Source organism: Apus apus, chromosome 3 (genome assembly GCF_020740795.1).
Source record: "Apus apus isolate bApuApu2 chromosome 3, bApuApu2.pri.cur, whole genome shotgun sequence".
Classification (NCBI taxonomy): domain Eukaryota; kingdom Metazoa; phylum Chordata; class Aves; order Apodiformes; family Apodidae; genus Apus; species Apus apus.
In genome coordinates this window covers 100,127,547-100,153,664 of record NC_067284.1, presented here as the reverse complement: position 1 = coordinate 100,153,664, position 26,118 = coordinate 100,127,547, and the positions used below count along the sequence as shown (strand labels likewise).

At 43.1% G+C, this 26,118-nt stretch overlaps 1 protein-coding gene across 2 annotated transcripts in view; it reads right to left on the bottom strand.

Moving 5' to 3' along the window:
* The window catches only part of TMEM181 (transmembrane protein 181), a 31,819-nt gene extending 9,641 nt beyond the window's left edge, over positions 1–22,178 (bottom strand). The window contains exons 1-8 of one of the 2 annotated variants that reach the window (XM_051614865.1): positions 22,012–22,178; positions 10,708–10,811; positions 7,016–7,071; positions 5,702–5,792; positions 5,010–5,128; positions 4,027–4,143; positions 2,048–2,128; positions 518–617 (exon numbers count right to left, since the gene is read on the bottom strand). In XM_051614865.1, coding sequence (XP_051470825.1) covers positions 518–617; positions 2,048–2,128; positions 4,027–4,143; positions 5,010–5,128; positions 5,702–5,792; positions 7,016–7,071; positions 10,708–10,811; positions 22,012–22,142 — 799 coding nt within the window. In that variant the 5' untranslated portion in view covers positions 22,143–22,178. Of the gene's footprint in view, positions 1–517; positions 618–2,047; positions 2,129–4,026; positions 4,144–5,009; positions 5,129–5,701; positions 5,793–7,015; positions 7,072–10,707; positions 10,812–15,590; positions 15,723–22,011 lie in introns of those variants that run through there. The other variant, XM_051614866.1, reaches the window with a different exon arrangement.
* Positions 22,179–26,118: the final 3,940 nt, after the last annotated feature.

Sequence of the window (26,118 nt, the reverse complement as noted above, 5' to 3'; positions counted from 1 at the left end):
GGTTTTATTAGACTTTCTACTAAACCACTGTTCTTGGTGATGATTTAAAAAATTATCACAGAATGACTGAAAGGTGAATATTCTTTTGGTACTGCTAGAGAGCACTAGATTATGTTGTGGTTTACTCAACTAAAAGTAGCCTCCATTTTTAACAAAAGTGTGAGTATCTGAAAAATGAAGAAGCCTCAGCAGACAAACACAGCAATTGCATTTATTTGTATGTTGCTGAGAGGTTCAGTATGGTTGCAGTTACTTACTCTAATTAGACCTTTAAAGAAATAGAGCTGACATTCACATATCTGGAAAAAATTAAATCCACCTACTCCTTATGTTCTTGAATTTGATACACTTAAAAAGGGTTGTGTTTTTTTTTAAAAAAAATTAGTTTTCTAAAACCTTTTAAACAGCTTCTTTTAAGTCCAAGGTCATATTTAATTTTGCCTTCTCTTTCACTTCTTTTTTTTCTTCATTTTTTTGTTTAAAAGGAGCTTTTCTAAAATTTCCACAATACAAGTACCATTGTAAAGTAGCAGCAGGGGAAGGAGGGTGGACATCCATTTCTGTTCAATACCCCAGTCTCTCATGGAGAATTTCCGCAGGGAATGTGCAAACAGACACTATAAAATAACAACAAAAATTTGAAGGAAGTAATTCAGCCTTAACGGTTTTACCAGAGTAAAGAGATAACACAACACATTGCAAAGGCTACTTTGCAAAGTCTTTGCCACTGAGAAAACAGGAGCCACATCTCCAAGCTTCTACTTCTGCTTCATAGAATCATAGAACTATTTAGGATGGAAAAGACCCTTGGGATCACCGAGTCCAACCATCATCCCTGCTCTACAAAGTTCTCCCCTAAACCATATCCACCAACACCACATCCAAACGACCCTTAAACACATCCAGGGATGGTGACTCAACCACCTCCCTGGGCAGCCTATTCCAGTGTCTAACCACTCTTTCTGTGAAACAATTTTTCCTAATGTCCAGTCTAAACCTCCCCTGTTGCAGCTTGAAGCCGTTCCCTCTTCTTCTGTTGCTAATTACCTGTGAAAAGAGGTAACCAACCTCTCTACAATGACCTTTCAGGTAGTTGTAGAGACTGATGAGGTCTTCTCTCAGCCTCCTCTTCCTCAAACTAAACATTCCCAGCTCCTTCAAGTGTAAGATTTATTCTCTAGGCCCTTCACTAGCTTTGTTGTCCTCCTCTGTACTTTTTTTTTTTGCTGTCTTACCCCAATGCAAATTTATTAAGCTCTCAAGCAAACTGAGAAGGAAAACAGCTTATGCTGCACAAATCAACAATGTATGAAAAAAATGTTGCCTAATAACTGGTCACACACTACCAACAACTTCCACTTCAACTAACTTTTGAAAAAACAGATTCCATATCACATTCACAGTTACCTGCTCAGTTGCATCATCTATAACACTATGCAAGCGTTCAGTGCTTTGTCCTTACTTGTCCTTTGTTCAATGCAGTGCCCTGACTGAAAATTCTGCAACTTAACATTTTATGTTGTGGGCATTTTTTTTCCAAACACTGCTTTTCCAGGGGCCAAAACAGGTTGGAGGGGAAAAATAATCTAAATCATAGTATAATTTAGGTTGTCTGCAGGTCACCTGGTCCATCCTCACACCCAAGGCTGCAATGATTTTAAAGTTAGATCAAAGTCACACTCAACTGAGTTTTGCTTATTTTCCAAGCTGGTAAGCCCACACTTTGGGCATCCTACTGCAATGTCTGAGCCTACTTGCATTACAAAAAAATATTTTTTCCCAGCATCTAATAATAATTTCCTTTCTGTTCAACTGAAAAACAGCATTTGGAAGAACAAGTTTTCTCATCCTGTTTTCTTAATTTCCCTTCAATACTACTTTGTAAAAACATAAAAGCAGCAACTACATCAGTATTTTAGAAACATTTTTTACACCCATTCAGTGATACCTCTACTGCTCAGGATTAAGTTACTAAACACAGCACCACAGAGCAGTGTTATCAGCTGCCTACATAACATACTCCAGAAAAACTGAAACAAAATCTTACCGTGACCATAAAAGTAAGAACTACAAAGACAAATCGGAACCATATTTCCACTTGTGAAAAAGCTGGATTGTAGGTCTTCCACTACAAGGAAACAGAAGGAAAATAGCCCAATGAACAATGTTTTGATGGGGTACACAGGACACCAATAACAAGCACTTTCTGTAGATATTGTAAAGTTATCTGGCTTTTCAAATGTATAGGCGTAACTAAATTCCACCACATTGCCATGGAAAGACAAATTCATACCCGTAAGACTACCTGAAGAAAAGATAACCTAACATCCTTGCATCTCTTCTGCCCTGCCACTTTGTAGCATACTCACTGTGCTGTCTTATGTTAAAGTGCTTCTCAGAACACAAAGGATAGTCTTCATGTATTTCAATTGTACTTTCCTTCAAAGTTTTAATACATATAATTTCATAAATCCGGTATGTTCTTCTTTATTACCAAGTTCAGATTCATAAATTGATTATGAAGAGGCTGATAATGTACAGTCATGCTTCCTGTCATGGGTTAGTTTTCTTAAAGCTTATTCTCTTGCTTCAAAAGTGAAAAAATAAAATCAAGTAATGGAAGAATAAATGAGATAACCAAAAATAAATAACTTTTTTGTAAGTTAAGGAGGAAAGGCTCCTTCTAATCCTCTCATTATTAGGGCACAAATATTAATTACAATGTGTCAGTTTGCATGAACTCTGCTCTGTTGACAATTTATCTCATACCTGGCATGCTTCTCATTTCAGGTCACTTTTGAAATGTAAAATCCCTGGCATAACATGTGCTCTGCCCATCTAAGCAAGAAGCTTTACACCTTTCAGTGTAATAGAGCTGTCAGACTCTGTCATGTTATTTTAAACCATAAATGGAGAATGAAAATTTTATGTGAAGAATCCCATCATACAAAAGGCTATCTATAATTTCAACTGAGATCACCATAAACTGTTGTAATAAAGAAATAAAATGACAATTTTTGTTGCAGGGAAAAGCAAGGCTTTGGCTTTTTTGGTTTTGGTACACACAAGTCTGCCTTGAAGGCAGCCTACAAAGCAAGATACTAAACTGTACATTATAAATGCTCCAGTAGCTCTTCCTGTTTGAAATCTGGAACTAAGCCAAGAGTTTCTGAGTTTGGCTTTTTTTTTCTCTTAGAGCTTATTTTTAATTATGTGCTTTATACACTAGAATATTACAAATATTAATATTCAGGAGGTACATTCAGTATATGCTTTACAGTAAGATTTTGCTTGCTACCTGCTCTGACAAATGCTGCATAGAGGTAGAACGTACCATAGTAACCTGTAGTACAGATTTGGTTTAGTTCCATTTTCTCCCAATGCAAATGTTTCTAAATTTTTCTGGAGCAAATCAGCACACACTGATGATGTAACTCTTTTGTAAGCAATCTTTAGAATGATGAACTGAGCTAGTTATTTCACTAAGCATTATTTAATTAGTCTGCTTAGTTTAGCTGAATAAACATTTTCTCTTCCTCATATGCACAGTCCAAAAAAATGTATCTTATTTTTTCTTTGAGTTTGTTAAATCTCTCTAGCCCAAACTTTTGTCAAGTCTGGAAAAATACTAATTCAGATACACCTCCTGCCTGGACAGGTGGAAAAAGATCATACTTTAGAGAGGCAACATCCCTACAAGCAAACATAGAAAACTGGATGTACTAGTCTACCTTGCCTTCTGCTAAAAATATTTCCCAGGAATTAGACTAAACTTACCTGTTCCAGAAAACAGCATTAGCAGGTCTGAAAGATAAACCTTTCCTTATAGAGTAAAAAAAATTGGTCTAGACCCTTATTAACAGTGAATGTTGTAGTAATTCTGACATTAGTAGTGATAGAAAAATTAATTATGATGCATCTTTATCTTCAAAAATGAGATAACTTTTTTAATTACAGTAAAAGCAGACTTCTGCAGCATCAGTAATTAAAAAGATTTCTTTTGCTAGTAGAAAATTTTATACTTACTGTGAAAGTAATATTCTGAATGTCTGTTAGCTTGTTTCGATCTTCAAAGCTAACAAATATGTTGTACTGAGTGTAGTTCAGGTAGCCAAGGTGAGCAACAATGATTTCACTGCATTTCTGTGAACACATACAGTGAAGAATAGTATGTAAAAGCCTTCAATTTATTACAGAATACACAGTTAGTAGAGGTTGGAGAATTTGTTTCTAATTGATATTGATATTATATGCCTTGCCAATCTAGATGCGTCAGAATAAAACTCAAACAAGACCCACAGATATCAGTCAAAGCAGAAGAAACTGATAAGGTCAGTTAGGAGAATCAAAGGTTGAAGTAATAAACAAGGCTGGATTTTCACTTAAGCTGGTGAAAGCAACTGATTGCAGCACCAGCACCAGGAAGAATCTCAGTAGCTCTGTCAAAACTTCAGGTATGCCTTTCCTAAAGGACTTGCATCTGGAGAAGCTGTTTCGGATGTCTCTCAGCTTAAACATTTCAGTGAGAAATTATACTAGAAACTCAAAACCTTAAACATTTATAGGCAGGTGGCAAGAAATTTGGTTTCAGAACACAGATGCCAGCTGATTTCACCCAGACTCTTAGCTGAGTGTCAGAGGGGAGTTTTCTCTCTTCTGGAGCCCTATATCCTATCTTCTACTACAATATTCCTTTCTTCATTATCTGTTTAGGTGACTAACCAGGACACACTGCTTTGATGGCAGAGAGCTAGTTTAATAAGAAAGAGGGTTCCTGAAAGGGTAACAGACACAAGTCATAGAAGTAAACAGAAAAAGATTAATAAGTAGGTATCTTGCTCAGCATTATTACCTAGGTTGCAATTATAAATAAAACTACACTCCTGTGTTTTGCCTGAGACACACTTAACATAGATATATTATTCTCATTTGCAATTTAATGCAACCTGCACACAACTAGATTCAAAGAATGTCTACTGCATCAGAGTTTTGTTTAAGCAGGGACATACTTGTGCACAACTGAGTAATCTTGTCCGATTGTGAACCTGATTATTAACATATGGGGTGCTTCCATCCTTCACCACTCCAAGTACTTTGACTGTCATAGTAACATTCTTTTTGAGGGATACTGTAATGAAAAGAGAAAAAGTCAAGCTATTGCTACAGGCAGCAATGGAATCTCAAATGCAATTCCAAATATAGTTCAACACATATATATTATCCAAATAATACTCAGAGTTATTCAGCTATACTTTACTGGAGTATGGGTCCAGTATATGAATGGAAAACCACAAAACTGTTTATTAATATACTTGGGCAGTAAGTCACAAACACCCTGTACTGAATCTTGACAGATGAACAGCTAATATAGTACCTCTTATATATTTACAGGGAAGTTTTATTAAAATATTAATTCCCCCCCCACGCCAAAATGAAGGACTCTGTGAGACACAGATTCTCTGGATACTCCTGCTTTCACAGAAATAACAAGCAGTTTCTCCCATATACCTGTTGCTTCCAGTTCTCAAGATCAGTGCTGTCCACGTCTTTACTGAGGGCAGAGGGGGAGAAACTGTATCTGAGGGAAAACCCACCAACCAGAGCCAGAAAGCAACAGGATCATGTATGTGACAGATGAAATCAACAATGCAACATACAGGTTGCTATAGAAGTTTCCTGAAAATTAGGTTAAGATTCTCACCATCATGCTGATCCAACTCGACCACACAGGTCAGCCACAGCTGCTGATTGTAAGTTGAGAGTGGTGGTGAACTTAGATTAAATGGCTTCAGCTGTAAAAAACCCCACAAGGTTAGCAGCAGCCATTTTTCTGTTACATTCTATCTGTAGTCACAACAATGAAAGGCATATTAATTATGTTTGTGACAATATTTTTGGAAATAGCTTTAGTACGTGCTACTCTGTGGATAGCATGATAAGCAGATCAAATGTAAGTCTTCCAGAGAAGGAGCTTTAACAGCACATGTATTTTGCACAACACTGAAGTAAGGAAAGGTATGACTACTTAAGGCACATAAAAGCAGCAGCTATAAAACAAAGAAGTTCAGATATAAAAAACAAAACCCTGAGACCTAGCTTGAAAATATAAAGTCATTTCAGATTTGTGTTCAATTATAATTACAGAAACAAAAACTTTGCCCACTAGGTCTTCTAAAAATCTTACATTCATTTCCAATGCATAGAAGGTATCATTGACAGATAAAATCTACAGGCAGGAAAGACTTTTCTTATTTGATATTAGAAAATGCCTTAAAAAAAAAACAACACACTCATAATACAGTATCAATCCAAACATACAAATGACTAACAGACCAAAAAAAGAAATGTTCCAGAGTATTTAAAGAAAATTTACTTAAACCAAAACCTTTTTGGCATTTTCACCAAAATTACTTTAGATATAAGGCTGACAACAAAGATCTAGATGGAAATAAAAATACAAGAACTGAGAACCAAAATATGAAAGTCTTCAAGAAAAAGAATGTGAAGGTTCATGTTAGGAAGCCAAATCCCATGTCTTGGTCATGTGACAGTGAACAATTAACAAGAAAAAGTATTCCTTCCCAGCTGATAAAAAGGAACATCACAAGAAGGCTATCCTTAAGTGGCCAGTGAGAGAACTGGTTTTCAGTTCATGTTTTCAGTTTCTGGACCCCCTGCAAGAATATCCAACATGAACTCACTAGGGAATCCTGTCAACACTCAGGTGTTACTTTATCAGAAATTACCGTTCAGAAACATCACAGAGTTCTCTATCTTACCTGCTCACAAAAGTAAGAGACTAGGAATTGCTGCTGGGCCACTCATGAAGTAATACATTGGTAGTAGTACAATGCTGCATGTTCAATTTCAAGCCGGAAAGCACCATGTGGCCAAGAAATTTTCCAGTAAAAATCTAACTACCAAAAATAATTTGGGGGAAGGAGGGGAATGTTTAACATTACTGACATCAAATAAATCCATTCACATAGTCCAGTGATAATTAATTAACTCTTACCTTTAGGCTGTTATTCAAGTCAGTTCTTGCTACAGAAGTTTCAATTACATTGGGACCTACACAATATATAAGAAGGGAGAAATAAAATAATATTGAAGTATGTGTATTACTGATAAGTAATGATGTAAATATAGGATTTCAAAAGACTGTACAAAATACCTCCCTGCAAAGCAGGTGGATAGTATCCCACTTTTTAGGTATTTAAACTGAAGGGTAAACCACGTAGACATTTCAATATCATTAATAAACTTGGCCTAAATGTTTCTTCTTAGGCCTCTCTGCCATTGTATGTCTAGGCATGATTAAGCAGGAAGTAAATTAAATCAAGAACTCCATATGAGAAGCCCTGCATGTGTTCTCTAAAACTACTACAACAAACCACATGGTATTTTTTCCAAGCTAAGCTGTATGTTGCAGTCACAAAAGTACTCAGCTACAGAAAAAGGCACAGTGGCACCAGTTCTTGCTACAGAAGTTTCAATTACATTGGGACCTACACAATATATAAGAAGGAAGAAATAAAATAATATTGAAGTATGTGTATTACTGATATGTATATCATCGCATAAATAAACATAATTGCATAAAAGTTCTATAAAGAATTTCTCCTAAACAGACAACCCATTTAATTAATGTAGTTTCATGACCACTTGCAGGTAAGCACATGGGCAGGAGATGTATGTGTGTATTGGGGTCACTAGAGGCTCCACAATAAGGTTTCTCTGTCCAAATGGCTTCTGCCCTTACATGTTTGGTCTAGCAATTTAATGTAATTTATTAACCCTTAAAACATGCTGTTTCAGCCACAAACTCAGTATTAAAAAATTATGGAAGAAAAGCAGTTTTTCACAAAGAACATGGACTTCAAAAATACTACAGAGAAACAACAGAAATTAAAGAAGTTTGTAAATGGGATCAGTCTGTGCAAGAAGTATTTTAGGTTAGATGTCATGACAGCTCTAAACATGCATCATTGCTTGGGTTTCTATAAGCACTCTAATTACAATATTAACCATCTTACTTACTTCAAATGGAAAAATGAAGAATTTAATCTATCACACTAAAAACTTTGTATTAGAATTACAGTTCAACATCACTAAAGCTACCCACTATAAAGTCAGTTCTGCATCATTCAACTTTTCAGTTCTCAAGTACATTTTCTGATGGCATTTTTGTTTGGAAAAGCGTTAGTCAGTTCCAGCAAGTACTCACAGTTGATAACTCATCATATTTCAGTAATTAAGTCTTAAAAAAACAATGGAATGAGCCTTTCTAAAAGCTTTTTTTACCAGAAGAACCAAGATTAGGGCAGAGAGATCATGTCTTCAGTTTTTAAAAGCAGCAACCAAAAAAATAATGAGGTTCTGCTGTTATAACTGCTCCTCCTCTAGCAAGCAACATATTAAAGCTTTTTAAAGCAACTGACCAAAATTATGCCATCATTATATTATTAAAAAATTGTGATTTAATTACATTTGTACTGTTTTTCTTTCAGTATTGCTCAGTTAAGGGAATCACATCTGAAAGCAAAGAACCACCCTAAGGTGGTGAACAGGAAAACTGCACAGGTACTGAAAATAAGCTTTGCATCTTGTACTTGCACTTGTCTCACCCCAAAGATAACAGATACCCATAGGGAACAGGGAAAGAAATTGAGTGTAGCTTGGAAAAAAAAAAAACAACAACAAACCTAATGTGCATCTGTCTTACATTGTAAGAATGGAAGAGCAACTGTCTTGTTTTCTCAGATGAGAAGCAAGCCTTCTGCTAGACTTCCCAAACTGCAGACAGAGATGTTGAGTATGGCAATGGCATATGCAAGTAGCACAGAAAATACAGATGTATCTCCCTTTTTTTCAATTACTTAGTGGGTTTGGTGAGTTTTGCTCTAAGGGCACACTTTAATGAGGGAGCACTCTACTATTAGTGCTCCTCCCTCTATTCACAGGAAGCAAGGAGCTATCAACAAAAGCCAGGGAAAACATCACAGTAAGCGTTCAGTAGGTCACCTCCCAAGGTAAACAACACTCTTTTAGAAATAATTAAGTTAGAATAATGAACTATGTTCACACATAGTTAACAAACTAGTCAGCAAACCAATCTTACAAGAACAAGAATCCCACAGCCTTGCTGTGGATCCGGGCAAGTCCTAGGACCTCAGCAGGGTATAGAAGACCAGGCATTGCTTACAACAGCCTTTACCAAAGGCAACCACATCATCAGATCACCCTGCACGCAAACACAACACACCACACCAACACAGCTCTCTTTCAGGATCTGCCACCGATTAAGAGTGAAATGCTCCGTTTTCTCTCCCAGGAGCACTGCTTTTTGCCTAGTCTTATGTAAAGCAACTTTTTTGCCTTTATTGCAGCTGGGCAGTATAAATAGGCATCTAAAATGTGGTTCACTTTTTAAGCCAAATAGCACTACATTAAGTAATTCAAGGTTGTTGTTTTTTCCTTTATTATTCATATTAAATGTATTTTTGTTAATGTATTTATACAGTATTTTAGTGGCCAAATAATGCCCTTCAGCATTTTTAGGCAAGACACAAGAATATCAGTAGTCTGTTTGGACCTTAAGCTGCTGCAATAAAGCAAAAAGGAGGAGAGAAGGTTTTATTTCATATACAAATTTTATTATTTAATCCTATTATAAAGAATGTACTGCCTACAAGCACAGGTGAGCACACAAAGCCCAAGCAGCTGCCTCCAATTAACGCCCTCTTCTTTCCAAGGCAGACAGGAGCAGATGAGTCCCAGGCAACCCACCTCATTCCAAAGGAAGTGAAGGACAGGGCAGGGGTAGAGACAACCCTACAGACACGTCAAGAGGTGTTGGAGAGCGGCACAGAAGAACATCCCGGGTGACACGGAAATAAGTCGTACATGGGGGGTGGGTTGCTTAATGAGAACAAGCCCCTCCCTTCCTCTCTCCCTGTCACTTAACTTCTGTGTCGACAAGGCTACCCTGACAGCAGAATATTAGCTGTCAGCTAATGCCGACTGCCTTCACAAGTACATTTTAGACCCGGAAAAGCTCTCTGGCTTTAAATAAACAGGACTCCTATGCTTTCCATCTGCCTAATGACACTGCATCTTCTTCGACCAGACTTCTGCAAATCTCTCTGCTCTCCAGGGTAAGAATCCAGGCATTAAGTGCTTAGCCTCCTAGATCACTTCAGGACTCCCACAAAGGTATTTGAAATCAGAGACCAAAGCTCATATATGTTCAACAGCAGAAGTTCGTATTTTTACATTGAAATATTTTATATTTCTGTGGCATTTATCACCCAAACATTTAGAAGGCTTTACAGTTAACACTTTCCTCACAGAAAATCAAGTATTAGCACCACCATTTTACAGACTGAAATAAAAAAAGAAAATGAATGTAACAGTCTGCTGAAAAATTTTACAATGAAGCCAGTTTTGTTTTACTTTACTGACTCTCAATAAAATATTTTGTTTTCTCAATAAAGTATTTGCAGTTGCAAATACCAAATCTGTGTAGGCAGCATTCCTATGAAAAAATGTGATGGAAGAAACATTTCCCTCTCCCTGTCAAATTAATGCTTCCTCAGACATCTCAGGGGCAGTAAGCTCATTAGCATTTAAATATATCTGTAAATACCAACAGGTTTAGAGAAAGCATACAAGAACTGTAATCTTTTAAAAAGACAACATCCTTACCTGCTATTCCTATGAAGACTGTCAGACCAAAACAAACAAAGAATACTACAAAGACCAGAACGAAATGCCGTTTGGAGAGTGTATATAATCGCATCGGTGCCAACCTACAGGAAGCAAAAGAAAGAGCAGAATTAGCTGTTGGTCATATTTCTAAGGCAGGGGGGGAACAGACCCCATTCATTCCTCCGCAAAGAAAATTAAACAAAGCTCTGAGGTAACATGTAACACTAAGAAAAAAATAATATACTAATGCTGCTTTAGAGAGCAAGAATAACATTAAAGACTAAACTGGGGGGAGAAAGTACTGAAAAGACCAATTGCATTCTCTTGGAAACAGGTAACTTCCACTTCTGTCAGCTTAAAGGAAGTAAGATCAAAGAATTAATCCTACATAACATATCTCTGCTCTGTCCTCCTTTCTGTTAAATGCATAGTTCAAAAAAGGACAAATTCACTATGTTTCAAAATACAGCCAACATTTTGTTTTCAGTCATGCCACAACTGAGCCACAATCTAGTTAATTTTCTACTGCTGTTCCAGTAGGTATGATCATAGAAAGCTGTAAAGTTTATAGGGGAATGCTGCAGGATGTGGGGGGTGGTGTTGGTGGTGACATTTTCCAATAAAGTTGTAGAAGCACTGGCATGGAAAGAAATGGAAGTGTAAGACTTTGACGACAGTGCTCCCTTTCAGCTTGGAATAAAACTACTTTTCAGCAGCTGAATGGTGCTCTTACTGGTTCACCACATTAATGAAGAAATGCAGAAAAGGTGGTGGAACCCTTTTCATAAGCCACCTAAATTTTAGGACCAGGTACCCCATGCCTCCATGCCAGGCAGCCCTTAAAAACAAGGCAAACAATTCACTTTAAACCAGTAAAATAATTTAGTAAGAACCTCTATTTTATTTAAGAATCACTGCATTCTCTCCAAGTGAGGCACTACTAAAATAATTACTGATTTACTGTAAAGTTTGAAAGACCTAAATCTTCATTTAACTCACAAAGGAGGTGGGGAAGGGAGGAAAAAGCCACAGAAGTAATGAGAACTGCAAGCAACTGCAGATGTTAGGGGTGTGCACACACTGGCTGTACAGCCCTCCGGGCACAGCACCTGCAAACACAGTGTAACTTGGCTTGCCACACATCACTATGCAGAGCAAAAACCCTGTAACAGTCTAAGTCAGAAGAGATGACTGTACAGGTGAAAAAAAAAACACCTTAAGTTGTACATGACTGTCACAATTATAAACAGGAATAGATCAGCTAAAGATCACAGAATAATAGAAAGGTTTGGGTTGGAAGGGACCTTAAAGATCATCTAATTCCCAACCCCCCTGCATGGGCAGGGACACCTCCCACTAGACCAGGTTGCTCAAAGCCCCATCCAACCCGGCCCTGAACACTTCTAGGGATTAGGCATCCACAGCCTCCCTAGGCAACCTATTCCAGTGTCTCACCACCCTCACACTAGAAAACTTCTTCCTGCTATCTAATCCCTCTTTCAGTTTGAAACCATTCCCCCTTGTCCTATCACTACAAGCCCTTGTCAAAAGTCTCTCCACAGCTTTCCTGTAGCCCCTTCAGGTACTGGAAAGCTGCTATGAGGTCTCCCCAGAGCCTTCTCTTCTCCAGGCTGAACAACCCCAACTCTCCCAGCCTGTCTTCATAGAAGAGGTGCTCCAGCCCTCTGGTCATCTTCATGTTCCTCCTCTGGACTTGCTTCAACAGCTCAATGTCCTTCTTATATTGATAGCTTCAGAGGTGTACACAATACTCCAGGTGAGGTCTCACGAGAGCAGAGTAGAAGGGGAGAATCCCCTCTCTTGTCCATGCTTCTTTGGATGCAGCCCAGAACACGGCTGGCTTTCTGGACTGCAAATGCACATAGCCAGCTCATGTTGAGCTTCTCATCATCACACAGAAGTCTCACAGACAAATATGGTTTTAAGTTGACTTTGAAAAATACCAATTAATAGAGGCATTTCAAACCAGAACTTGTCTGCACAACTTTTGCAGGGCTATAGCTACAGTTCCTGTAATCAATGTCTTAACACCTCACCCTTCATGCACTTAAACCACTTTAAAGCTATGCCATCTGTACTAGTACTAAAATTAACTAACTGACTGAGGTGCATTTTCTTATCTGTTCCAAGGGCTCTTTCAGTTCCACAGATGACCTGGTATTCTTGTTTGCCTAAGAATACCAATATTTGGGATGTTATCTTGAGATACCAAAATACTCATCTCAAAAAGCAAATCCTTGAGTTTAACAAAGGCACACAAAATTTTGATACGCTTATACTATGGGTTCATGTGGATATATGTGTGGATATATATATGGGTTCACGTGGATACCGAACACTTCATGTAAGAACACACACTTAGGATCACTCAATGCACAGAAACCAGGTCTGAATGGTAAAGTCTGTGAGTTGAGAATAGCTGATGACTGGAAGAGTATCTTATATATGCTGGGAAGTATCACAGATGCTTGTGCTGTTTTTAATAGCTTAGATCTGGGCATCCACTTAACAGTGACAGTCTGACAACTTCTCACATGCTATACATATTCTCGGTTCTTTTTAAAATCTTCCTAATTTCAAAGTTTCTGCAGACATTTCAAAATGTGAACATGAAAAGCAGCTTCATCTCCACGATCCTTACAGGAAAGACAACACAGTTCAGCACCCAGCCAACACAAGTGTTACAGCTACCGACAATCATCACCTCGGTTTACTCATACACCAGAGCAGAGATGCACTTGCAAGCTTTCAAAGAAACATCTTCCAGACACTGGCTCATCCTCTATTCCAACACCGCTCCCAACTGCACATAGTGCAACACACAGGTAGGGACACACTCTGGGTTTTCCCTTCTTTCACACTGGTACTCCTGAAGTTTCATTTAAGCTACTGACTGTGTGTGCTGCTTTACAGGTCAGTAAGGAAACCTGGACACTTACCAGAAGAGCAAATTTAAGAGTTTGGCCAAATCTTAAATAGATTTATCATGAAAGCAATTTATAGCATTCCTATCAGATGATGTATTCTTCGTTGGCCCCTTGCTGCAGTAACAGAATTTCCTTGTGTGGCTTAAGTGTCTCATTTCCACTTATCACCAGCCAACACACGAAGCAGGTAACACAATCCTGCCATATATTCATTGTTTAATATCTGCCTTTTGGAAAAAAAATTGTATCAAATTTATGAATATATGTAAGTGCAGGTTGATGATCCCTCACTAACAGCTTCTGTCTTACATCTGAAAGGACTAATAAAGAATGAAATGTTTGAAAGGCACTTATCGGAAAAGCAAAAAAAAAGGTTCCTAACTCTGGAACCTCCTGTTCAAATACAGTGAAGAACTGTGCTTTGCTTTACCAATGGAAGATGCTTTAACCATCCAAGCGTCTGCACATTTCTCAGGCAACTTCTGCCATCTGTACTGCATTTTATCCTAACTCAGACATAAACAAAATACTTTACCATTAAATTGGATATGTCTGAAACAACTGCAAGGGAGCACAAAGCACTGAGATACAGAGAAGTATTAGACATCTCAAATAGTAGTAAGTAAAAACTGCACTAATGTCATCTGTCATAGGCTGAACTATAAATATGCACACTCATAACAACTGCTATCTCTCAGCAGCCACTCATATGTCAAACATAAAGGCAGGTTAAATCTTGCTCTTTGAGTAAAGTTTTGTTTCAAACGGTTAAGCAAAATGTTTCTCAGGCTATTCCTCATCTTCAAATCACTTCTTATGCCTGCACAACACAGTCTTTACTGAAGATTACCATGAAAACAGCCTTTTATACAATCGTTTTTACTTAAGACTCTTGCTTTACAGGTGGGGAGGCTGTGACAAAACCGGGGCTGAGCAGCAGGTAGCACAGAGCTGATACTAAAAACAGCAATAACTCACTTTTACACACCACAGTTTTTCTGACAAACTAGCCTCAACGCTGCTGCTTCCAACTGCTCTTTGCTATTTTAAGCTCATTCCCAAATAAAACCATCCAAACCACTTTGATTTCAATGATCTTATATGCGACTGACATTTATAATTCTGGGTCCGTCTGTACAAACTGCACTTTCTCACAGTTTAAAGACACTGCTTGTTTCAGAGTCCCTCAGAAGACCTTGAATTTCTTCCTGCAGGTGCCTTGCAAAATGGTTAGCAGGCAAGGAGGCAGCGCACGGTTACACGAAGAGGTGCACACAACGGACGGGGCTCCCCGGTACTGAGAGCGGAACGGGGCTGTGCTAAGCGGCTCAGGTGCGCAGGGGGGGTTTGGCTGCTTCTGCAGGCGTCTTGTCCGGTTTGTTCACTGAAGTCTGAAGAGTCAGGCAAGACTACACCTCAGTCCAGGCAGAAATATATCCAGGAAAAGAAGTTTTTCCCTAACAGACGCAACCCGAGAGCGGAGACCTCAGGGGGTTCATTCACCACCACGAGGGCAAACCCCGCGCTGTCCCTCTAAGGCTGCGGACACCCCCCCCCCCCCCCGGCTTCTGACCGGCCAGCGCCGCCAAGGCTGGATTTAACCCTCGGCGACCTCATTTCCTCACGAGAATTAATGTCGGTGAACCGAGTGAGCACACCCAGCTCTTCACAGGGGGGAAGCTGAAACCACCGCGCCCCGCCGGGGGAAGGCGTTTCTGCCCCCTGGCCCCGGCCCCGCGGAAACGAGCACGTCCCGCTCCCGACCGCGCCGGCTGGGCTGCACGGCCCCCCGAGCCCGGGACGGCGGCAGGAGCCCCGCAGGAGCCCCGCAGGCGGGCGGGCGGGCGGGCTCCCCGCAGCCTGAGCGGCCGCTCCCGCCAGCCCGCCCCGCACGCCGCAGGGTCCCCGCCGCGACCCCCCGCCCCCACTCACGGCTCCATCCCGGCGCCGCATGCGCACTGACGGCGCCGACTCCCCCCGCGCGCCCCGGAGCCGCCGCCGCCGCCGCTGCCGCCGTGGCACGAGCGCTGCCTCCCGCCGGCTTCCGCCTGCGTCACCCGGCCGCCCCGCGCGACTCCGGGAGACGTCACCGCGGCCCCCGCCGCCGCGGGGCCGGAGGGGACGCTGCGGGCCGCGGCGGCGCAGCTACGGCGAGCCGGGCGGGACACGGGCCTGCGGGGGGCGCGGGGGCGGCCCCGGCGGCGGGCCCTGAGGGCAGCCTGCGGCGCCAACCCCGCCCTGCGCGGCACCGCGAGCGGGAACCGCCGGTTTCCACCGCGGGAGCCGCCGGGATTGCGAGGGGCGCAGTCAGGGGCCGCCGGGCCGCACCGGCAGCGGGGCCCCGGGAGGGCCGTGCAAACCCGTGGAATAAAGACGCCGTGACTGCGGTCACTGGTGCCCAGTTCTGCGGTGTTCACAGGGTCACAGGGGTTGGAAGGGACCTGGAAAGATCACCCAGTCCAACCCCCCCGCCAGAGCAGGGTCACCCAGAGCACAGGAACGTGTCCAGGTGGGCCTTGAATGTCTCCAGGGAAGGAGACTCCACAGCCTCTCTGGGCAGCCTGTCCCAGGGCTCTGTCACCCTCACAGGAAAGAGGTATTTTCTGATACTCACGTGGAACCTCCTGTGCTCCAGTTTGCACCCATTGCCCCTTGTCCTGTCACTGGACGTCACTGAGAAGAGCCTGGCTCCGTCCTGACACTCGCCCTTTACATACTTGTGAACATTGAGGAGGTCGCCCCTCAGTCTCCTCCAAGCTAGAGGCCCAGCCCCCTCAGGAGATGTGATCAGTGCTGCCATGTTCACAGGGGACTCCCCAGCTCACAGGTGCCAGAAGTTAAACTCTAGGAGTAAGCTACTGCTTGAGACGCCCTACTTAATAAAAACCGCCACGTTGCATCTACTTTGTTCTGGCATAAATGTTGAGATAAAGTGGGGTTTTGTTCTGCTTTCCTCTTAAATATTCTGAGACTGAGAAACAAAGATTGCTAACTGATCCATTGAGTGGCAATGATGAAAACTAGGCAGTTTCAGGGATCTTACCAAGTTATATTTTGTATTCATTTTTGATAGCTCCAATATTTGTTTATGGAAGGCTACTTAAGCATATGGGGATACTTGATGCCTAGGAAAAATTGAGAGTAACTTAATGGCTTTGCTGTTTGTCATATACATAAGGTAGAGCCACCTCAGGATAATCCCAGAAATGTTTATAGAGAGATCGGTCAACATATGATTTAAAAATTACCACTTCAGCAATCAAATACTTCCATTAAAAGCTTACTGAGATGGTAAGATAGTTTTACTGCAATTTTTGTAAAGGTACTTAACATCAATAACATTACTCATTTCATTCCACTGCCCTACGGGCAACTCATGTCATCACTGATGACCTGTGGGACCCAATATGTCTCTAGTGTAACAGCACTACACTCAGAAGGAACATGCTGGGAATTAACTCAGTCATTGATACTAGTATTTATCCCACCAGTTAGATCTGTGCTTTACAGCACTGGTGATTATTTAGAAATCTCATAAAATGGCTGTCTTGAGACATGCAAAATACCAAGTGACGACATAAAGTAATGTATCAATTTTAAAATCAACAAGAATCACTACTGTGGGGCAGAAAAATAAAGCTTTGTCAGGACAACCTGACAAACTGTGTCTGCTCAGAAGAAGATAGCACTGCTGAGCCACGGGTTGAGGCTGTTAGGTCCCAGGTGACCACTGCATGCATTGTGTAGCTTTCAGCACATTCCAGGCTTGTCCAGCAAGACTCCTTGGCCAACAAATGATGGAATGGTGCTTACAGCATCTGTGGCCATTCCCAGTGTTCTGGGAAGCACAGCTGCAGAGTTAGAACTGCTGCCATTTGTGTGTGCACATCTGTGCTATTTGGATGACTGGTCCAAACCCTCACCCCCTGGTGAGACTCAGGTCTCACTCTGCTTTGCTCCTTGCAAGAAGGTGCCTCACTCTGTGCCTGGTCTGACCTGTTCTGGGGTGAAAAAGAGCAAGAAGCTACTGTCTGCCCCTCCTGTGGTAGAAACTGGACGGTGTGTGGTGAATGAGGCTGGTGAGAAGAGGCAGGCTGATCTGTGAAGGAGCAGGATGAATGCTACCTCAGCCAGGATTCTGCTTACACCACCTTTAACACTAGTGCTGTATTTTCCTGACCAGTTTATATTTCTGTGGCTCATACCTGCAGCTCAAGTGACAAAAGCTGAAATCCAGCCTCTGTAGCTCTTTGATTTTTGCCAGCACAAAAAAGAGTTTGTGGCATAGAGTGATGAATCAAATTATATAAATTATCTGAGCTAAAAGTCACTCTGGAAAAAAAAAAAAAAGTGTTCTGCTGGATCAGTCACAGTGCAGCTACAGGAGTATTTTTGGGCAGACAAGGAAGACAGCAGAAATGCGTGACTAGAAGGAGGAGAGCTAGGATGGCTTCTTCCAGCCGCACAGCCAGTTTATGGCAGCTTAAACCAATCATGAAGCTACTGCCAGTCTCCTGCTGCTGCTGTTCCAAGCCTTCTGCACCTAGCTGTGCACTTCACATCAGTGGCATTTGGGTTCTTCCCCCAGTGGCAAGGAGCCAGCAGTGAGCCCTGGAAGGACAAGAGAGGGCTACCAGTTGTGGCTGGAAGCCACTGAAGAGCCTGCCTGGGTCTAGGCTGGAAGCAGCATGAACCTTCAGGGATTTTGACTGCAGTTCTCCAGCAAGGTCCAGCTGACCCCTTGGCTTCTCACAGACTTGCATTTTGAGCACTTGGGAAAGATTTTAAGAAGGTGGGAAGATGTGTATCCTTATCACAGTAACCCTCTCTGGCAAACCTGAAGTTTCTTCTCTGAAGCACACAGGCACTAGTTTATCTAAGGAAAAATGAACAGGTGCTCCTTATTGCTGAGTCAAATGATGTGCTATTCTCTGGTATTCTTGCCAAAGAAGCAGAAACACTGTGAACGAACTTCTGAACGTTTTGAAGATTAGCTATGTTTTAATGAACTGGAAACACTAATAGGAGATGTTGAGGAATTAAGAATAGTGGTATTGTCTATGACTAGCTCTTCTGTTATCCTTATAAGCAATGTCAAACATTAATTAAAGCTGCAAGTTAAATAATATGCTTCACAATGTCCTAAATATAGTCTTTTTGATATACAAAATGTCAAATTATTGCATTACAGGAATTAAAATTAATCCTGTATTTAAAGCAGGGCAGACTGTAGGTCATTTGTCTTAATCTCTAGGTAGTACTAAATTCAGTGTCCACACTGTGCTTCCCTGTATAAGCTGATTGGCCAGTGGGATATGTTCATTAACCCAGAAATTGATTTTTCAAGAATACCAAACTGTTACTTATAGTTTTGCAACTATGATGTCAGATCACAATTTGGCCACTCTCCTGCTCTCTCCTCTCTATCAGGAATGCATTTAATTGTTTGCTTTCCTATCAAAATGTTTTCAGCATGCTGAACTCCTTGACATGAGCTAGAGGACAGAGTTATGAAACTCCCAGTGAAATAACTGTCAGTTGATTGCAAGGTCTGTTGTCTTCTGATGTATCACTGACAAGATGTCAAAGAGATAAAAATGCAGATGGTTTAGTACCATTGGTACTAAGGTCTTTTCATACGAGTAGTTTACCTAAAATTGCCTAGTGCAGGGGAGGGAGCCATCAGCTGCCATCCCTCCATCAGTAATCCCTGCCCTGCCATGCCGGCCAGGAGGCATGCTAGGGAAGGAAGGAACATATTGGAGTGGGAGGGAGAGACACCAGAGAACAAACTGTTCATTCAAGTGGCTTGTTTAGAGCAATTTTTCAGGGGTATAAATTAGACCAATCCTGAAGTTGCTGTAATAAATCTGATATATTTTGTGGCAGTCCCCAGGACTGATGGGAGAGTGTAACACTTCCCTTCTTCCCCCCCACTTCCCCCAGAGAAGTGCCTTCTCTGAGCTTATCTACTGCATCAAGCACATCATGGTGTTCCAAAGACTAATCTTAAGTGTACTAAGTCCAGACCAATCTTGTATTGGGGTTACCAGTGAGGTTATTTGATATCATACCCATTAGTCTGTAAGTATACAGTCTCTTTTGCAAGCATACCATAAAGTGCCCAAGGGAACTACTACTAGCCTAGATGGATGGTGTTGATGCATGTGGTGAGCCATGGCTAACCCTGCCCTCTCCAACTCTCCCAGATGGCTGGGTAAACTAGCACTTGCTCATGGAGAATACACCAGGCAGCACAATCTGGAGACTATTCTGGGCTATAGGGCAGACAAAACTCACTAACACTGACACCCCTTCATCTATCTGTATAGTGTGGATGAGGGCCCTGGGGCTCTGCAGAGCAAGGATGGTATAGCTTGAGATGGCTGAGGAGCCTGCCACCCTTAGCTGTCACCCTCAAGACCACCCTGCTTTAAAGGAAACCATCATCAGAAGACGTCACTAAACTGGGACAGCCTTGGAGCTGAATCAGAAATGACTCAGCCACCCGTGGGTGGGAGCACACTTAACTTGGGATAGCAGCTTCACCAGCCGTCTCCGAGCTGGGTCATCCCCTCACACTGAATCCCCTCTCACTGAGAAGGAGCACATAACAGCACAGCACACAAGAAGAAAATGAGTTAATGACAATTTACCTTGGAGAGCTTGGGTTTCTTCTGGAAACAAAGCTGGATAAATGCCCCTCCCAGGACCTCTTACTTGTTAATCCAAAGCTTATCTCTCTCTTCTTCCTCCATTCTAGTGCCACTATTTATTATCATGCTGGCAGATGCACACAGGTACATTGCCTTCACTCCTTATCATCTCCCATGGCTTCTCACACCATGCTCAGGTACAAGGAGCCACTGTTTTGACAGGCAGGATGGTGGTTATGTTAAACTCTGCCAAGCTGTCAGGCAGTGCTTCCAAACTGTGACTCTCTGTAGTTGTTGCTGTTGTGAACAATGGGACAAATTCAATCTAATGGACCTCATGCCCCTTCACTGGGGACAACAGACACAGCAAACAGAAGTCAAATGATCTACACAGGAGAACTCATGCACTGTGCACAGACAGAGGGCCTATGCTCAGATTCACAGTGCAGTAGAGTTGGAAGAGACCTCATAAGGTACCTAATCTTTCCTTCTGTCTCAGAAGTTCTTCCTTCTGTCAAAAGTTTTTTTAAAAAGTTTCTAAAGACCTCCAGCGATGGAGATGCCACAGTTTCCCTGAATTTCTGTTTCTGTAGTGTTTTACCACCCATCCCACTCAGAAGTTTTTTTCTTAATGTCTAATATGAACTTTCCTTGCTACAATTAAAGTTTTTCTGTAGCATTTTGTCCAAATGAGCATTAAGTTTTTCTTTACAGAAACTCCCGTTCCCAAAGCTTGTACATTTCTTTTGGGTGAGCAATCCCAAATTTTCCTAGCATTTGTATTTTATAGGCTTTTACCTACATCTCTGTCCTTAAGCTCTCTTCCACTGGCACCCCCTTGACGTGTGCCCAGAACTGGACACAGTTCCAGCCAAGGTCTGGAGTAGTGACTAAATCAGATGGTTCAATTCTCACATATTGCAAACTGTGCTCCTGTTGTACACACCAAATTACTTTTACCCTTGTCATAAGATGATGTCATTGTTGAAAGAGGTTATTTTTCAAAGCGTCATCATTCCCCTATCCATTTTTACAAAAACGTCACATGGCTGCTCATTCCCCAGCCGATGCTTGTGTGGCTGAATCACATTCACTCTCTCTGTAGGTCCTGCCATTTGCTTCTCCTGATTTCCGTTCTGCTAGTTCAGATCCCTTTCAGGGTCTGAATCCAGAAACTCTTTTAATTTACAGCCCAGTACCCCAAGACGTCTGGAGTCCTTCTTAGCCTCGTGTCATCTCAAAACGGTGACACTCTCCAGCCACGGCGGGTGACTCCCGCCAGCAGCAGGAAGGCGGGGCACAGAAGGAGCACGGTCAGCTCGCAGCATCTGTCCCGCTTCGCCTCCACCTTTGCCAACCGCTCCGATCCCCCAGCCCGCTTTGTGCCGCGCTGTGACCCTGCAGGACGTGTAGCACAGAGCACCGCAAACGGCGGTCGCTGTTACCACCCCCGCAAGGATACGTGAGCCTAGAATCCTGCCCGAGACGCTGCCCGGAGCCGCGCTGCCCTCCCCCCGCCCGGGTCCGGCCCCGGCGCTGGGGCGGGGGTCGCTGCCTGAAGCCCGGCCCCAGGTTTCCCTCTGCGGGTCCCCGCCCAACCCCCCTCGCTTTACCCCGTGAAGCGGGGTCCCCTCCGGAGCCCAGCCCCGCACAGCCGGTGCCCTGGGCCCCGCGGGAGAGCCGCGCCGCGCCCGTACCGGTAACAGCGGTCATCCTTGTAGGGGGTGAGGTCCTCCTGGATCTCCCGGTAGGTCTCCCGCACCCGCCTGCAGAAGCGCTTGACCTCGCCGCACAGCGGGCTCCCGAAGGCGGCGAAATCCGCCTCCATGCCGCCCCGCGCCGCCTCAGCTGCCGCGCTCCGCCATGGGCCCCGCCGGGGCCCGCCCGCCGCTGCTGCGCGGCCCGGGGGCGGGGGCGGGGGCGGCAGGGACGGCGGGGGCGGCGGGGCGGGCCCTCAGCCCGCGTCCGGCAGCCGCGGGGCTTCAGCACCACGGAGAGTCGCGGCCGGTGCGCGCCCGGGCTGCCCGGGGAGGCCCCCGCCCCGCAGCCCCCGCCCCGCAGCCCCGCGGACCCTCCAGAGGCTCGGGCCGCAGGAGCAGGCGGCAGCCCGGAGCCCCTCAGCCGCCCCGGCAGCCGGTGGGTGCCGGGCAGCCCGGCCCGCCCGGCTCTGTCCCCTCCCCCCCGGCCCGCAGCTCCCCAGGGAAGTATGCAGAGACCTGGCGTTATCTCCGCTAAGAAGCATCTGTTTTTTTTTTAAATAGCCCTGCTTTGTTCTTAAACAGCGCTATTTAAAAACAGCGTCCTGAGGTTTATTGTCTTGTTCACCCAAGCTAGAGGGAGGACAAGTTGCACCACCAAGAAAGGCCTATCATATGGGTAAAAGAAATCCTCCACAAGCCTGTTTTTCACAGCCATATAATGCTGTAAATGGTCCAGCTGTGAGAATGAAGCTGTTCAGAGTTTCCAGGAGGCTTCTCCTGAGCTCTAGTCAAACCTTAAGAACTTCAGTGAATGAATGGCAATGGTGGCATCCATACTGAGTATGAAGGTACATTGCTTTTGCTGTGTCATTGTTGTTTCTAGAGAGTAGGGTCACGGTTTCCCTCAAAGCAAGGAATAACATGCTTTGTTATGTGTGATGAATATGCTGCTTCCAGCTCTCAGACTCTGAGGTGGGCATTATCAATGGGATCTTTACATGGTAAATACCAAGAGGAGGAAATAAAACATTTAAGGCTTCAGCCGAGTGAAAACACATTCACTGCTGGGAGTTATGCAGTTAGTGCAGCAAAGTTAGGGGAAAAAAAAAAGCTCCAAGATTAAAAACTGATTAGCATTTAATTACATGCATCTTATTGACCCCTATTGCACTCATATCTCAAAAAATTAACAGGTTTACTTGAGCCCCCAAAGCAGCACCATTCCAGAGGCACAATGAGAAAAAGATTAAAACAAACTTTTAATATTAAGCAGACACTTCTATTAAAACTTTTGTCAAAACCTAATGAATGGAACATTTTGATTAGCTGTTCTATTACCCTTAGCCCTTATGCCAACAGGTTACCCTTCTACCTTCATTGGTTGTCCTTCTTTCCTGTCCAGTGCAGTCATGGCACAGACTGGGCAAGCACAAAAAACTGTTTGGTTCTGCAGGAAGCACAACTTCACCAAAAGCAAGGCCAAGGTTTAACAGAGAGCTTTGCAGTCAAGATGCAAGAGTAACCAGCATCTTAGCTGCACTGGGACTCTGTGCTGGGGTATGAGTTGCCCCACTCGTTTCAGGACACCCTGACTCATCTATCCAAGTGCTCCATCTTCTACCATCAACCTTGTTTTGCTGCTTTTCACATCATGTAATAAAAGGGAGGCAGCATCAAACCACATCTAAGAACAAACCAATAACAGGAAACTTAGAGTCCTATACAGCTCAGTTAGAATTTAAGTATCTGGAACTCAATTCATCCCCCTTAATGAGGGAGAGAAAAACTCCAGGAGTCTAAGACTAAGATGTGATCAAACTCAACATCTGTTTAGTGCACTCACCGTATCATGTCACATGGACAGAGTTTATTTTGAGGGTGCAGCCTCACAGAAGTCCTCCACATAATTTTTCTTACTGATTCTCCCCCTGTGTATAGTTAGCCTTTTAGAGCATCAGCCACAAATTAAATCGCAATAGTAGCTACATACGAAGGTTGGCAAGCCACATTAAAGCACCAGGACTATCACTCTGGGCTCTTTCAGAAGCAATAGCAGCTGTTGCTGAGAATGTAAGGGAATAAATGCTGCCAACTCAAGTACCTCACTTTTCAGCAAAGGAACAAAACCCACAAACAAGTGCAGTCCAGCTGCTCAGCAAATATTTTCTCCTTCAAAATTATTTTGAGCCAGAGAAAGGCAGTAGTGGCAGCTGCTGGCTGAAAACAGCAACTGCCTTTTTCCTTCTGAATGGAGTTAAGGACTGGCACATCAGATGGCACACAAACAAGGAAACATCCCTACTGACTCTCTCAATATAACAGAATCTGTGCTACAGATGTTACAAAATGTAAATATGCCTCTGAGTCTTGCCACATACAGGAGTTGTCGCTGAATACCCCCAGACCAGAAACTGTGGTAAGACCCACAGAAACCTCAGGACTTTGGTCCACTCTGCCCTCTTCACTGCCTTGATTCTGGAAGATAATAACCCCTGCCTTGCCCCAGGCCATCATGGCTTGATTGTTTTCTGTCAGAAAACTACTTTGTCACAGCTAACCAGTTACGTGACAACCGCTACCAGCAGCCCTTGCTGTGCCTGCAGAGGATCACAGCAGCCTGCTGGGGACAGAAGGGTTGGGGAGCTCAGCAGGAGCACAGCGCCCACCGAGAAGCAAGGCTTCTCATTTATTTGAAGAGGTGGCACAGAGGCATCAGCTGGGACAGCTCCTGGCAGATCATCCATAACAAATAATCTCTGAGCTGACAGGGGCTTAAGAACCACAGCTGCTCATGTAATTGCTGGGAGGAATAAAGCTCTACACAGCTGGCTGCAGCTGGCAGTCCTGACCCTCACATCAGCAGCAAGAAAGACTTGGCACTCTCTTTCTGCCTTTGAGGATGAATTTTCCCTAAATCTATCCTGCGTTTATGAGATGTGAAGACAAGAAAATAAAATAAAATTTATAGTATCTTTTGATCAAAGTTTAAGAAGAATCTCTTGTTAGTTGATTTCAAGGACGACAAAGAGGAAATCCTCATCAACCCTGACCCACAACCTTGTATATCTCAGCATGGCTTTTCTCAACTGCCATGCAGAAGGCAATTGGATGACTGAAATGGCCTAACTGGGAGCATGACTAGGTTGCAGGTTCCATGTATAAATTGACATTTTAATATGGTCTTCTGGTGTGACCACTAGCTTTCAAACTATACCTGGAATAATAATTACCAATTCTTCACTGAAAGAGTTGTCAAGCTTTGGAACAGGCTGCCCAGGGAAGTGGTTAAGTCACCATTCCTGGAAAAATGTAAATGATGTATAGATGTGGTGCTTAGGGATATGGTTTAGGGGTGGAGTTGGCATTGTTAGATTAATGGTTGGACTTGATGGTCTTCAAGGTCCTTTCCAACCTAAATGATTCTATGATTCTATGATGGGTCCAGCACAGGGCAGCCCCAGCCTCTTCCCACAGGGGCCAGCCCTGCAGCCCCCCAGTGCCAGCACCTGGACACCTGAACCCCAAACTGTATGTCATTATTCAGATAGAGTACTTCATAACACTTTTCCATTATTTATAATTCTTCTGTTTCTGAAGCATGTTCTGTACACCTCAAGGGAAGCAATGAAAACTAATGTGGAAATAGTGAAAAGTACCAGACATTCTGGAAAACTTCTCTTCTCCTTTTAGAAGCAGCTTATTGCCTACATACACAGTTACACATAAATTAATAGTAAGAACCTTTACATAATGATATCACAAGCCAACAACTGTGTCTCCTACTCAGCCTCTTAGGACTACAGCTAATTTGCAGGATTTGGGCTTTTTTCTAAGCTTCTAGGCCTGGGCACGTGTGGCTAAATCATGAGTCCATGAGAGACAAGGATTCCTCAGGCTCTCACTTCTTCCTTGAAGCCTGGGTGTGCAGATGGTGAAGGAACAGGAATGTCCTCCAGGCAGTTCATCATCTGGTTGATGGGGACACCAAGTTCATGGCAAACCTTGGCAAACCCTGACCTATGCCTCTGCAGCCAGTTTGCCTTTGGTCATTGTGTGTTTCACACATTTACCTCTATATCTACTCAAGTGCATTTAACTAAAGCA